Raw genomic sequence first — 14,919 nt, forward strand, 5'->3', positions numbered from 1 at the left:
TCATGGGAGCACTGGCACTTTCCTTAGCATGTGGATCAATTCTAAATAAATTGTTGCATACCGACACATGTATGTAGGCAAATATCCCTAATACTGTCACTCTAGTAACGGTCACTAAATTGCAAAGCTTCTCCTGCGATCGAAATGCAATCATGGCCAGCAAACAGATGTCAGTGTGTAACATGATTTTTTTTCTTCCACACCAATCCATAGGACTGTTTTTGATCAGAGTTTGATAAAAATTGTGGGCCATGTCTAGCAAGTATTGTGGCATATGCAGCCTGTAAACAAAACAACAACAAAAAAAAAAAAAAAACAACACACACCTCACGACAGGCATGTAGCACCGAAGAGTGATGGTTACGTGTTTTAGCCTTGGCTAGACCATGTCCATGATTCACAGATGTCTCAATGAGGCCTAACATGCAAGTCTAGACGTTATCCAACAGCAGTGATGGCAAATATTAGCCCTGATCATGCCAGTGAATCTCCACTGACGTCAACACTTCCAGCTACAATATTACTACATTACCAGACACCTAGGCCAAGTGAAACGTAATATTTATACAGACATAACATGCACAGTGGGGAAAATAGGCATTTGATGCACTGCTGATTTTCCACATTTTCCCCACCTACAAATAAATAATTGGCGAGGTCTTTAATTTTTATTGTAGGTACACTTTAGAGAATCTAAAAATAAAAACCAGAAATCACATTGTATGAGTTTTACATGATTTGCAAGAAATACGCATTGGATATAATAGAAAAACAGGACTTCATATTAGGTACCAAAACCTTTTTTGCAGTTGCAGAGGTCAGACGTTTCCTGTAATTCAGCAAGTTTGCAGACACTGCAGCAGGGATTTTGGCCCACTCCTTCATACAGATCTTTCAGGTTTTGGGGTTATAGCTGGGCAACATCGAGTTTCAGCTCCCTCCAAAGACTTTCTATTGTGTGCAGGTCTGGAGACTGGCTAGGCCACTTCACATGAATGCTTCTTACGGAGCCACTCCTTAGTTTGCCTGGCTATGCGTTTTGGGTTATTGTCATGCAGGAAGACCCAGCCATGACCCATCTTCATTGCTTTTACCAAGGAATGGAGGTTGTTGGCCAAAGTCTCCCGATATATGACCCTATCCTCAAAGTAAGAAATTTCCCCAGCCATGCTTCACAGTTGGGACGGTGTTTTTGGGGGTTGTACTCCTTCCCCTAAACTCGGTGAGTGGAGTTAATACCAAAAAGTTCTATTTCGGTCTCATCTGACCTTCTCCCATGCCTCCTCAGGATCATCCAGATGGTCATTAGCAAACTTCAAACAGGCCTGGACATGTGCTGTCATGAGCAGGGGGACCTTGCGTGCCCTGCAGGATTTGAATCCATGACTGCGTAGTGTGTTATTAACAGTAATGTTTGAGACTCTGGTCCCAGCTCTCTTCAGGTCATTGACCAGATCCTCCTGTGTAGTTTTGGACTGATTCCTGACCTTTCTTAGAATCATCTTTACCCCACGAGGCGAGATCTTGCATGGAGACCCAGACTGAGGAAGATTGACAGTCATCTTGTGTTTCGTCAATTTTCTAATTGTGCAATAACAGTTGTTGCCTTCTCACCAAGGTACTTGTCAATTGTCCTGTAGCCCATCCCAAAGTCTTGTGCAAGTCTACAATTTTGTCCCTGGTGTCCTTAGACCGCTTTTAGGTCTTGGCCATGGTGGAGTGGTTGGAGTCATCGAGTACGTGGGTAGGCAGGCGTCTTTTAGACAGGTAATGAGTCCAAAGTATAAGGGCTTCTTAAAGAAAACTAACAGGTCTGTGAAAGCCATTCTTCTTGGTGGTTGGTAGGTGATCAAATACTTATTTCATGCAATTTCATTAAGTAATAATGCGATTTTCTTTTTGCCATTTTTAAGATTTTGTCTCACAGTTGAAGTGTACCTATGATAAAAATTACAGATCTCTCCATTCTTTGTAGGTGGGAAAACTTGCAAAATCAGCAGAATATCAAATACTTATTTTCCCCACTGTGTGTAAAATATTAGTACAATGTCAACAATGTCAAAGGGGGTCATAAGATATACTTACAAAACCGCACATTTATAGGCCAGATCATTAGGGAGCTCAGTGACAGAGCAGCCACTAGAGAGACAGCTCCAGTTATGGTCACCATCACCCAGTGATAAAATGAAGTACAGGCTGGACAACAGTACTCAGTCCTAAGGGGAAGAAAACAAACAACAAAACGTCAGATAGAACTAGAGCAGCAAAAATAAAAAACCCACTTTGTTAACTCCAACGCGAACATAATTACATTCTTAAAATATTAACTGTCAATTTAGACAAGATTAACCAATCATCTTTTTACTGGAGGTAAGCTGCTGGTGATAGAATTCTATTTTTTATCCTAGCTGCACGTCTTTTAGCTGTTCGGTGAAAACACTAGAAATACTTACTGGCATGGGTGCAAAGACTGAATAATGACTACAGCCACGCCATTGGCCACTTTGTCGGTAAAGCTCATCGCTCCATACACAAATGCTCCACTGTGCTGTGGAATCAGATAAACAGTATTTGAGATCAAAAACTTCAATGTTAATTGAGGGAGAGTACACATACATTTTTGACTTTCTTACACTGCAACCATTGTTGGAAAATTTGCAGACTAATTCATTGCAACACCAGACAAAATAGGAGCAAACTGCTGCTCTTAATTTACCTTTGGCGCATTCTCCATGTTGTGTTCCTTTTAGATCTCTTTATAGTTGTTGGAGCAGTTTCCTTTTACATAGCTCCAAATACCATGTACAGCCATAACCACTAGGGAAAATCATGCATCCCCATACTGGGGTACCCAGAGGGAGCCGGATCCCAAAGGAGGTGTAGTACAGCGACCACTGGGGGGAGTCAGATGTCCCAAGGGGTTGCTAAAGGTCGCAGGTAAAGACTTGCTCTGCTGGAGAGGTCCTGGTCATATAACTGCCCGATATCCTATTCTCTACAAACAGATGGACTGTAGCATGAGGAGGCACTGTTAGTACTATGCCTACTCCTCCTGGAGTGTGGACCATCAGCCCAGTGAGGGTCTACGGGCATGTCTTGTAATAATAAATGGGGTGCTGGTGTCAGGACTCTTGAACTCAGAGTTTGGCGACCCTAGTAAGGGCCACACTTCCCCACCGGTTGGCCTCCAGAAAACATGTGGGTGTCTGCTGTATTCACGGGGCCACCAAGGACTACACCATGGCCAGAGTGTCTATAAAACGAAAAAAAAAAAAAAAAAAAACTGTGGGACTGAGACCCCAGTGTGGTTAAGGGCTTTCTACACCTGGTGATAATAGGGCAGGATAGGTTAATGGCAGAAAGGGAGGATACCAAGTGACTCAGACAGGAGCCAGTTCAACCATGATGAAATCCCATCGCAGTTGGAGGTGGGAGAGTTCCCCTTGTGTGTCCTGGGTGGTGATGAGGACAAGACAGTGACCAGTGAGGCAGATTCCTGAACTAGGGGGTTTCTGGGAGAAAGTTTGGGGCTGCTCAAATGTGGGTTCTTACTCTCAGAGGGGCATTTGACAATGTGACTGATAAATGGGGATGCTCAAGAGCTGGGGACTGACACCAGATTTCCACATTTTGCTTTAAATGAAGAAATGCTATATCAGGTCACTAAGTTCAGAAATTTGTTGAGCAGTTCGTACTGGGTCTCATGATTTGGATGGGCATCTGGGAGTAGTCAAAACTCAAGAACGGGTCCTTCAGATGTTCTACCGGCCGGGGTGTCAGATTGATAACTACCGACAGTCCTGTCCTACCTGTCGGATAACTGCTCCCCTATCCCACTTCCAAAATCCCCTAGTGCCGTTGACCATTATAGAGGTCCTGGAGCATAGCCCAAGAGTTAGTTCATATTTTCACACAGACAGGCTTGCCAAATGAGATCCTGATGGACAAAAGGAACTCTGTTTCTGTCCAAAGTGATGGAGTTCTGTAAGGGTCTCCAGATTACACAACTCCGGATGTCAGTGTTCCATCCACAGACTGATGGCCTGGTGGAGAGGTTCAACAAGACCTTGAAGTCCATACTTAAGAAGGATGTGGAGAAGGATGGCAGAGACTGGGATTGCCTACTGCCGTACCTGTTCTCCATCAGAGGAGTCCCACAGGCCTCTACGAGAGTTCTCACCGTTCGAGCTGCAATACGGCCGGCACCAACAGGGACTTCTGGATATTGCAAAGGAGACATGGGAAGCAGAGGTTACACCCCATCACAGCATCATCGATTATGTGGCCCAGATGTAGGACCGGATTGCAAAGGTGATGCAGATTGTGAAGGAGAACCGCCTTTAAAGCACAAGAGGCCCAGGCAAGGGTCTACAATACAAGACTAAATACAGTTTAGCCCTGGAGACCGGGTGTTTGTTTATCCCCACAGTAGAAAGCAAGTTCCTGGCCAACTGGCAAGGGCCAAACGAGGTGGTCGAAAAGTTGAGTGACATCAACTACAAGATTCACCAACCAGAGAGAAAAAGAGCTGGACAAAGTGTAACACGTTAACTTGCTCAAACCATGGCGCCACATGAAAATCTGTGGCAGCTACATGCCTTGTGGCCAACCCTGAAGCCAAGGTAGAGGATGTCACAGTGGCAGAAACTGTCACCGGTCCAGAAGCAACAGTGTTGAGCGCTGTTTCAGTGGAACTGGGACCTGTTTTCGGAATTCCCAAGTTGTACGCAGGTTGTGGAGAATGAAATCCTGACAGAACCACATGTGAGGGTCGAGCAAAAGCTGTATCGGACTCCCAAAGCCCACAGCGAGGTGATCTCCAGGGCATGGAGAATTTTAAGCCTGGGAGTCAGAGTAGTCAGAGTGGCTGGTCCAGCCCCACTGTCCTTGTGCTGAAGGGCGAGTGGCGTTGGACACCATTAAGATTCCTGTAATCAAAGTTCGACTCATATCAGATGTCCCGGTAGATTAGCTCACTGAAAGGCTAGGGTCAGCCAGATCCATCACCACACTGGACCTAACGAAAGGGTTCTGGCAAATTCTCCTGTCTCCAAGTGACAGGGAGAATACTGCCTTCAGTATACCAGTATGTCGTTCTGTCCGCAAAGAGCCTCAACTGTTATGAGCTGGTGGTTTAGGAGCAACATGGGACGTGCTCTGGAGGAGGTGGTACCTGTACTGACCGCAGTTCCTGAGCTTAACACAACACTAGAAGTAGCCGTGGGATGTTCCTGTCACTCCCTAGACACCTCGTCACAGCCGGAGGACTAACTACCCCTAAAGATAGAAACAGGAAAGCTATCTTGCCTCAGAGAAAATCCCCAAAGGATAGGACAGCCCCCCACAAATATTGACTGTGAGTGGAGAGGGAAATGACATACACAGAATGAAACCAGGATGTAGCAAAGGAGGCCAGTCTAACTAGATAAATAGAACAGGAAAGAATACTGTGCGGTCAGTATTAAAAACTAGAAAAATCCACCAGAGTTTACAAAAATCTCCACACCTGACTAAAGGTGTGGAGGGTAAATCTGCTTCCCAGAGCTTCAGGGAAATCCAAGCAGAGATGTGAATCCAACCAGGAACCATTGACAACTGGCCCTAACTGAAGGACAGAGCCAGGCTAAATAGCCGAGCCCGAATAGACAATCAGTGGAAGCAGCTGCAGACTGCTAAATCCAAGGAGCAGCCGTACCACTTATAACCACAGGAGGGAGCCCAAGAACAGAACTCACAATAGTGCCACTTACAGCCACCGGAGGGAGCCCAAGAGCGGAATTCACAACACTCAACTACCTTCCAGAGGGCCGTGGACCGGATCTTAGCCCTTCGAAAAAGTACCCCACTGCTTATCTAGATGACATCATGATCTTCAGCCCAGATTGGTGAAGGTCCAGGTGGTACTGGATGATCTGAGGAATGCAGGGTTTACCATAAACCCAGAGAAATGTGCCTTGGGTAAGGAAGAGGCCACGCGCCCCCCCGAGATGGATGAGGGAAAGAAACAGGAAGAATGTCCAGGTAATTAGGTGGATTCTGACACTCCAAGACTTCACCTTCCGTGTTGAGCATAGGCCAGGAAAGTTACATGGCAACACAGATGGTATGTGACAATCACTATCAAAGTGCTGGCTAAGAAGTACATCTCATGGAGGCCATTAACTTCAGTGACTTGAAACCCAGAAGTTTCCTCCAGCACATTATGTGCAGAGAGGGGTTAGACTGCCATTTTAAGGGCTAGGGTTTTTGTGAACAACCATAGAGTGGGTGGGGGGTTGTCCACCTCATCTCCACCCCAGTGTGTGGTCTGGGGGTTAAATAGTTGGCCTCCAGAGACATGCTTGTTCAGTAGGGCAGGAGAGAGGAACTCCAGCACTCCTTGTCCTGGGAAGGAAAAGCTGAACCAGTTGTTACAAGAGTTGAGTGAATTTGTTCAGGTCCCTGCTTATTTGGCAAGCTATAGCGCTTACTGAATAAGCTGCAGAGGGAACCCGGATCCATTGAGCACGCCGGCTGATCGGCGCCGCAGCTGCGTCACTGTCACAACACCTGCATGGAGAGCCCAACACACAGGCTTTCCATGCATGTGCTGTGACTGACACTGCCGCGACACATGCAGCTGCGGCGCCGATCAGCCGGCGCGCTCCATGTATCCGGGTTCCTTTTGCAGCTTGTTCGGCAAGTGCTATAGCTTGCCAAATAAGCATGGACCCGAACAAATTTGCTTAACTCTAGTTGTTACTATCCTGAGCTGGAATATCCCCACAGATGCAGATACTGTATACCACTTTGGTTTTGCTTTTCCTGTTTATGCCTGAAGGTCTGTGTTTATTTTCACTTTGTGTTGGTTTATGCCACATGTCTAATAAACCAACGGAAGATTTAAAGAGACAGTGTTCCTCTGTACCTCCGTGTGCAGCTGATCTACCACAGTACATACTCTTGCTATACAATTATGACTTTACAGTTCAGTTAAAGGGATTATCCAGGACTTATTTATATGGGACCAAGAACTTCCAGGCAGGTAGATGCCTGTTCTGCCCAGTACTTATCTGCCAGCCCAGTTGTCATGGACCACTCCTGTCAACAAGGTCACTTCGACAGAGCAGGTTTTCCACTCAGTTGTGGAGAGGTCATACTGATGGAGAGCAGGGTGTCAATCAGCATGATGTTGGTAGTGAAGCCCTGTCGACAGAGCAGGGTGGAAGAGGAAGAAGTGTTCTGTTGACGTGATGTCAAATGAAACCAGAGAGTCACTGCCTGAGCTGTCAGATCTAGTTAGCAACTACTTGCCTGCAAGTTCTTGGCTCCATACAAAAGTATAAGCAAAGTCCCAGATAACGCCTTTTAATTAATTATGTTTATGTTGTGCAATCTATAGACCCAACTCCTGCTTTTACAGCTCACCATTTCCATCTAATGGATAAAATATTGATTGCAGAATACAGACATAGAACTATAGTTACCGAGTGGGGTCCAATGAGATCAGCAGTCATGGCAAGAGATGTGACCAAGATTGTAGCAGACCCAGATCCCAAAATAACTGCAGCTCCATATACTGCCACACTGAGCTCAGGATCGAGCGCTACCCAGGCAGAAAAAGCAGCAATGGCAAGGAGACCTATAAAATATGTAATCTGAAGAGGAGAAAGGAGAAAAGGTTCACAAAGTGCAACTGAAATAAACATGTTATTTTCTGATAAGACTTAAAAACTCACATTGCGTCCAATATATTTGTTGATTGGCTTCATAAGGAATGATGAAACAAACCCACTCACATACATGACCAGTGGAATTGTAGCAATGTAATTCTATTAAAAGAGAAAACATATATATATATGAAAGATGAAAAATTAAAAACGGCACATTTTGGCTAAGTTATTAACCCATCTTGGCTATTTATGGCATATACACAGGAAGTGAGCCAATTTCAAGAATAGGGCTTGTAGCGGCACATCTCAATTTACGTCAAGTATCTGAGAACATCAATAAGTTAAATATAAAATTAAATATATTCTATATTCTGTGGTGTCCCATTCCGGTTATTACCAAAAAAAAAAAAAAAAAAAAGCTTTTCTACAAGGAAATGTAATAAGCATGGACACTAGAACATGTATACGAAAAACACTGGATCAGATAAGCACAAGTACCTTTAGTACAAAATGATATATAGTAGATGTCAGTCTGACAGTGCATAGTTTTCTGTGGCTATGTGCATACTCATTAGTAAGTTACTAGTAATATGCTAACGAGAACAAACGATTTCTGCTGTCCACAGATTTCAGGAAGAATATATGCAGGATGAAAAAAAACACACACAAAACAAAAAAAAAAAAAAAAAACAGAAATACATACATAGGAAACTGTCAACTTCTCCTTGTCCGAGTCAAAATTCAAGAATAAAAGCCATTAACAGGAAACTGTACTAACTAGTTTCAGGAAATACACATTTCACTGCAAAAGTTTGGAAAATTGTATGCTTTTGTGCCACAGATGAGCTGAGCAGCCCGATCGTTGACATGCAAGGGCAAACTACATAACAACTTTCTCTACATCAAGGTACCTTCACATTGAGCGACGCTGCAGCGATAGCGACAACGATGCCGATCGCTGCAGCGTCGCTGTTTGATCGCTGGAGAGCTGTCACACAGACCGCTCTCCAGCGACCAACGATGCCGAGGTCCCTGGGTAACCAGGGTAAACATCGGGTTACTAAGCGCAGGGCCGCGCTTAGTAACCCGATGTTTTCCCTGGTTACCAGCGTAAAATGTAAAAAAAACAAACAGTACATACTTACATTCGCGTCCCCCGGCGTCCGCTTCCTGCACTGACTGAGCACCGGCCCTAACAGCAGAGCGGTGACGTCACCGCTGTGCTGTACTTTCACTTTACGGCGCTCAGTCAGTGTGGGAAGCGGACGCCGGGGGACGCGAAGGTGAGTATGTACTGTTTTTTTTTTACATTTTACGCTGGTAACCAGGGTAAACATCGGGTTACTGAGCGCGGCCCTGCGCTTAGTAACCCGATGTTTACCCTAGTTACCAGTGTAAAACATCGCTGGTATCGTTGCTTTTGGTGTCAAACACGACGATACACGCCGGTCTGACGACCAAATAAAGTTCTGAACTTTGTTCAACGACCAGCGATATCACAGCAGGATCCTGATCGCTGCTGCGTGTCAAACTAAACGATATCGCTATCCAGGATGCTGCAACGTCACGGATCACTAGTGATATCGTTTAGTGTGAAGGTACCTTTAGAATCTTTGGATAATGCTTAAGAAAGTTGAAAAGCTCTCACTCTTTAGAGTATGCAATAATAAATACGAAAAAGATATTACCTTTGGAAGATGCAAGGAATACGTCAAGTAGACAGCTATATATGTTTGTGCCAAATTTACTATGAGTCGAGTGCACATGTATAAAAGAGCCACCTGAAAAGCAACAAGTTGGGTTAAAAGAAGATTGAATAAAACCCTTCCTAAATACATGGTCACTGCCACCACTGCATTCATATAATCACACTTCAATTTACCTGATAGAAAGAAGGTTCTAAAAGCCAGTGTTTCCACAGAAGCAACGGCTCAGGTGAGCTGGAAAGTGGCTTGTGATGATCTCCATCGTCATCTGTTTCTGGAAGGCGTTGAAAACGTGAATTTTCCTTTGTTCCAATGTGGAATAATAGAGAAAATAATGCCCCAATGCCCACTACAATGAGGGCCAAAGACTGCAATACAGAAAACAAAAAAGTCTATATAAAATTTTTCCCCACAGATTAAATACTACTTCATAGATTCTACAAAGTAGATCCAAGCCACTTGATTTTACATAACAAATGGTGAAAAAAAAAAAAAAAAAGGGGGTTAAAGTTAAATTTTGTCTTGGAATCCAAGAGGTCCTCAGGGTAATTCAAAGAGGCATGCAATTTTTGAATATGTTAAAAAAATAAAATAAATAAAAATCAGCAATTATGTGGTTACAAGAGATGCATAGGTCCTGGATGGGTCTCAGCTTGCACGCTTCATACCATTTACTCCAGAGGTGTTGGTCTTCTAGTGTATAAAACAATTTCCTTTAATTGTAGATTCTTTCAGGGATGATAAGGGGAGCATTGTAGATGTTCATTTTTTAATCTACCATTTTGAATGTGCCATAGTCTATGTTCCCCTTTTCTTTCCCTCAGGAAAACTGGCCAAATATTCCTCTATTAATCATGGGGGATTTTCATAATATTTGTAACCTGTCGATAGGGACAAATTTAGTGGAGGCGAGGACTCCCATCTTCTTATTGGTCAGTCTTATAGCAAAGGCAGGCTTGGTTGATGTCTTCAGAGAGATGTTTCTCCAACTCAAGGTTTACGCCTGCATCTCATCGACACTTAAGATCTCGGTATCACAGATATCCTTTGTTGTTCAAGATGCAAGAGGACCTGATAAGGGCTAGATTCTCACAAGGTTTGAGGCTATGTGCACACGTCAGGATTTCTAGCAGAAATTTTCCTGACAAAAACCCGGACATTTCTGCCAGAAATCCTCATTTGTGTGCTTTTTTCCAAATGCATAGAATTGCGGGAAAAACACGGAAAATCAGCAAAATTAATGTACATGCTGCTTTTTTTTACCGCGATGCGTTTTTTTCCGTGAAAATGTGCCATGTGCACAAAACATGCAAAATGCATTCTAAATGATAGGATGCATAATGTATGCGTTTTTAATGAGTTTTTATAGCGTTTATTGCGAAAAAACATGAAAGAAAAAACCTGAACGTGTGCACATACACTGAAGCCAAATCTGTTCTGGCTGAACGTGAGATTGGAGGAATTATTTGCTATTCATTTGTGTTCAGCGTCAATTAATGTGGTATGGTACTGATTAGAGGGAAATATTGTAAATGATTATTTTTTTAAGTGCTTCTGTTATGAATTAAGTCTGGGAAACGGAGGCATCACTTATTTTGAAAAACAGCCCCGAAAACTTAATACGGTGGAAGGAGTCTCAAAAGCAACTAAAGTCTTTTCAAATGGAGCCATAAAGCTAAGTTTTTTAAAACCTCAAATTATGAGGATTGAGAGACCACTGGTCTGTTACTTGTAAAGATGGTGTAGGCTCAAAAGAAAAAAGGTTTTCATATAATCAACTCATAGATAGAGGACAATGTAGTTTCTAATACCAATGAAATACTAGAAGTCCTGCATAGCTTTTATTCCGATTTGTACTAATTTAGGGTAAATTACACTCAAGAGGGCTTAATTGGTTATTTGTCTGAGATGACCCTCCACTAAGGATAGGGATTTTTTAGATTAGCTAATTTCCATGGAACAAGTTCAGCAGGTTGTAGGTAAAATCTCTAATAAGGCTCCTGGGGTTGATGGCCTTCCAATAGAAATACTTTGAGGGAGAATTGTTACCACATTATTTGGAAATTAATAATACCTTTTTATCTGGGACATTCCCAAACTCCCTTTAAAAAGGCAGTAATTGCTCTGCCCAAAGAAGTGAAAGATAGATATCCGATTTGTACAGGCAGATATTATTGATATCAGATGTTAAAATCCTGGCTCCCATCCGAGTACAGCGACTGAATCAGTAATTCCTCCTGACCAGGCAGGGTTTATGCCCTCCAAGTCAACTGCTAGAAACCTGCGTAAGCCAAGCCATTTTTTTTTTTTTTTTTTTTAATCTGCAAGCGGCATAGGTGGAACCCAATCAAAAAGCTATTCTATGCTTAGGCGTCACTAAGACTTTATAGTGTTGGGTTACATTTGGGCGGTGTTAAAGAAAATGGGCTATGCTACTATATAGAGTTCCAACTGCTAAAATAAGAGTCAATGGAGAGCTCGGAATCTAGAGATACTCACTAAATGCTAAAACTGACCAGCCATTATTATTCTCCAGGTCATTACAAGCTCAGACAACAAACATGTCTAGGTTCTTTTTTTAATTAAGTGGTGAAATAAAAAAATCCAAAGTTTGTTAAAAAAAAAAACAAACGCATCATTTTCCGAGACCCGTAACGTAACGTCTCCATTATTTCGTGATGTGGGGCAGGGTGAGGGCTTATTTTTTGCGTGCTGAGCTGAAGTATTTATTGATACCATTTAGGTATTGATATGGTCTTTTTATTGCTCGTTACTGCATGTTGTGCCAACGAAAAAAAAAAGTGAAAAAATAATTCTGGGGTTTTGATTTTTTTCACTATGCCGTTTACCTATTGGATTAATTCTCTTCTATAGCTTGATAGATCGGGCGATTCTGAACGCAGCAATACCAAATATGTGTATGTTTGATTTATTTTTCAAGTTGAATGGGGCAAAAAGGGGGGGGGGCGATTTAAACTTTTATACACACACACACACACACACACACACACACACACACACACACACACACACACACACACACGGTCAAAATTGTTGGTACCCTTCGTTTAATGACAGAAAAACCCATAATGGTCACAGAAATAACTTGAATCTGACAAAAGTAATATTACATAAAGGATCTATGAAAATGAACAAATCAAAGTCAGATATTGCTTTTCAACCATGCTTCCACAGAATTAAAAAAAAAAAAACAAAACAAAAAAAAAACAAAAAACAAAACCATGAAATAAGCCTGGACAGAAATGATGGTATCCTTAACTTAATATTTTGATGTACAACCTTTTGAGGCAATCACTGCAATCAAACGATTCCTGTAACTGTCAGTGAGACTTCTGCACCTCTCGACCGGTATTTTGGCCCACACCTCAAGAGCCAACTGCTCCAGTTGTCTCATGGTTGAAGGTTGCCTTTTCCAGACAGCATGTTTCAGCTCTTTCCAAAGATGCTCAATAGGATTTTGGGTCATTATCCTGTTGCAAGACCCATGACCTGCGAATGAGACCAAGCTTTCTGACACTAGGCAGCACATTTCTCTCTAGAATCCCTTGATAGTCTTGAGATTTCATTGTACCCTGCACAGATTCTAGACACCCTTTGCCATATGCAGCCAAGCAGCCCCAGAACATAACAGAGCCTCCTCCATGTTTCACAGTAGGGACAGTGTTCTTTCCTTGATATGCTTCATTTTTCCGTCTGTGAACATAGAGCTGATATACCTTGCCAAAAAGTTCAATTTTCGTCTCATCTGTCCATAGGACATTCTCCCAGAAGCTTTGTGGCTTGTAGAAGCTTTGTGGCAAATTCCAGTCTGGCTGATTTGTGATTTTTTTTTTTTTTTTAAACAATGGGGTCCTCCTTGGTCGTCTCCCATGAAGTCCACTTTGGCTCATACAATGACGGATGGTGTGATCTAGCACTGATGTTCCTTGAGCTTGAAGTTCACCTTCAGGGTATGTGCACACGTAAGAATTTCTTGCAGAAAATTCCTGAAGAAAACCGGACATTTTCTGCAAGAAATCCACATGCTTTTTTTGCACGTTTTTTTCCCGGAGCTTTCCCAATGCGTTATATAGCGGGAAAAAACGCATCATGTGCACAAAAATTGCAGAATCCATGCTAAATGATAGGATGCATATGTATGCGTTTATATAGCGAAAAAAAAAAAACGCGAAAAAAAAAACCGCAACGTGTGCACACAGCCTTAATCTGTTTAGAAGTTTTTCAGGGCTCTTGTTACCATTCATATTATCCGTCTCCGATTTGTCATCAATTTTCCTCCTCCGGCCAAGTCCAGGGAGGTTGGCTGCAGTCCCACAGATCTTAAATTTCTGAATGTGCAACTGTAGTCACAGGAACATCAAGCTGCTTGGAGATGGTCTTATAAGTTTTACCTTTAGGGCTTGTTCACACTATCCTTTTTTGCTGCGGATTTTTAAAACCCGCAGTTGAAAACCACGGTGGTTTTCCCTGCGGGTTTTTGTGCGGTTTCTTCTGCGGATTCCACTGCGGGTTTCCAACTGCAGTTTCCTATTGGTGCAGGTGGAAAACCGTTGCGGAATCCGCAGAAAGAATTGACATGCTACTTCTTTTTTTCCGCTGAAAATCCGCGCTGATTTTCTAGTGGAAAAAAGCAAAGTGGGCACAGCGGTTTTTGTTTTCCATAGGGTAACATTGTACTGTACCCTGCATGGAAAACGGCTGCGGATCCGCAGCTGCAAATCCGCTGCGGATCCGCAGCAAAAACCGCAGCGTGTGAACATAGCCTTAACCTGTTTGTCTATCATTTTCTTTCTAATCTCCTGAGACCACTTTCCTTCACTTCCTCTGGTCCACATGTCACCAAAAAGCACAGCACAGTGAGTATATGTAGCCCTATATACATGCCCACTCACTGATTCCAATACTGTAGACACCTGCAATGCAAATTAGTGGACACAACTTGATTTAACATGTTCCTTTTGTCACATTTTCAGGGGTACCATCATTTCTGTCCAGGCCTATTTCAGGAGTTTTTTTTTTTTTTTTTTTAAATTTTGTGGAAGCATGGTTAGAAAAGCAATGTTTGACTTTCATTTGTTCATTTTCATAGATCTTTTATTTATTACTACTTTTGTCCGATTAAAGTTATTTCTGCGACAATCGTGGGTTTTTCTATCATTAAACGAGGGGTACCAACAATTTTGACCACGTATATACATTATTTTTTTTTTCACTTTTTGCATGCTTCAATAGTCTCCAAGGGAGACTAGAAGCTGCCATAATCCGATCAGCTCTGCTACATACATACAATGATCAGATTTGCCTGTATGTAGCAGAATTTCTCACTTGCTGTAAGCGCTGACCACCGGGCAGCGCCCATACCAATCCGGTAGCGATAACCATAGAGGTCTGCTGAAGACCTCTGGCTGTCATGCCAACCCATCGGTGACCCGCAATCACGTGACTGGGTCACCAATGAGCGGGATTTCCAGAGTGCTTCTGGTAAGTGCAAGTTAAATGCCCCCATTAGAAATTGACAGTGGCATTTAACAGGTTAACAG

At 42.8% G+C, this 14,919-nt stretch overlaps 1 protein-coding gene across 1 annotated transcript in view; it reads right to left on the minus strand.

Moving 5' to 3' along the window:
• The window catches only part of MFSD12 (major facilitator superfamily domain containing 12), a 96,720-nt gene that overhangs the window by 39,721 nt on the left and 42,080 nt on the right, over positions 1-14,919 (minus strand). Inside the window, exons 4-9 of the mRNA XM_077273830.1 lie at positions 9,535-9,726; positions 9,341-9,433; positions 7,719-7,811; positions 7,467-7,637; positions 2,454-2,548; positions 2,086-2,216 (exon numbers count right to left, since the gene is read on the minus strand). Of these exons, the coding sequence (XP_077129945.1) occupies positions 2,086-2,216; positions 2,454-2,548; positions 7,467-7,637; positions 7,719-7,811; positions 9,341-9,433; positions 9,535-9,726 (775 nt within the window). The remainder of the gene's footprint in view (positions 1-2,085; positions 2,217-2,453; positions 2,549-7,466; positions 7,638-7,718; positions 7,812-9,340; positions 9,434-9,534; positions 9,727-14,919) is intronic.

This window comes from Ranitomeya variabilis, chromosome 1 (genome assembly GCF_051348905.1).
Source record: "Ranitomeya variabilis isolate aRanVar5 chromosome 1, aRanVar5.hap1, whole genome shotgun sequence".
NCBI classification, from domain to species: Eukaryota; Metazoa; Chordata; class Amphibia; order Anura; family Dendrobatidae; genus Ranitomeya; species Ranitomeya variabilis.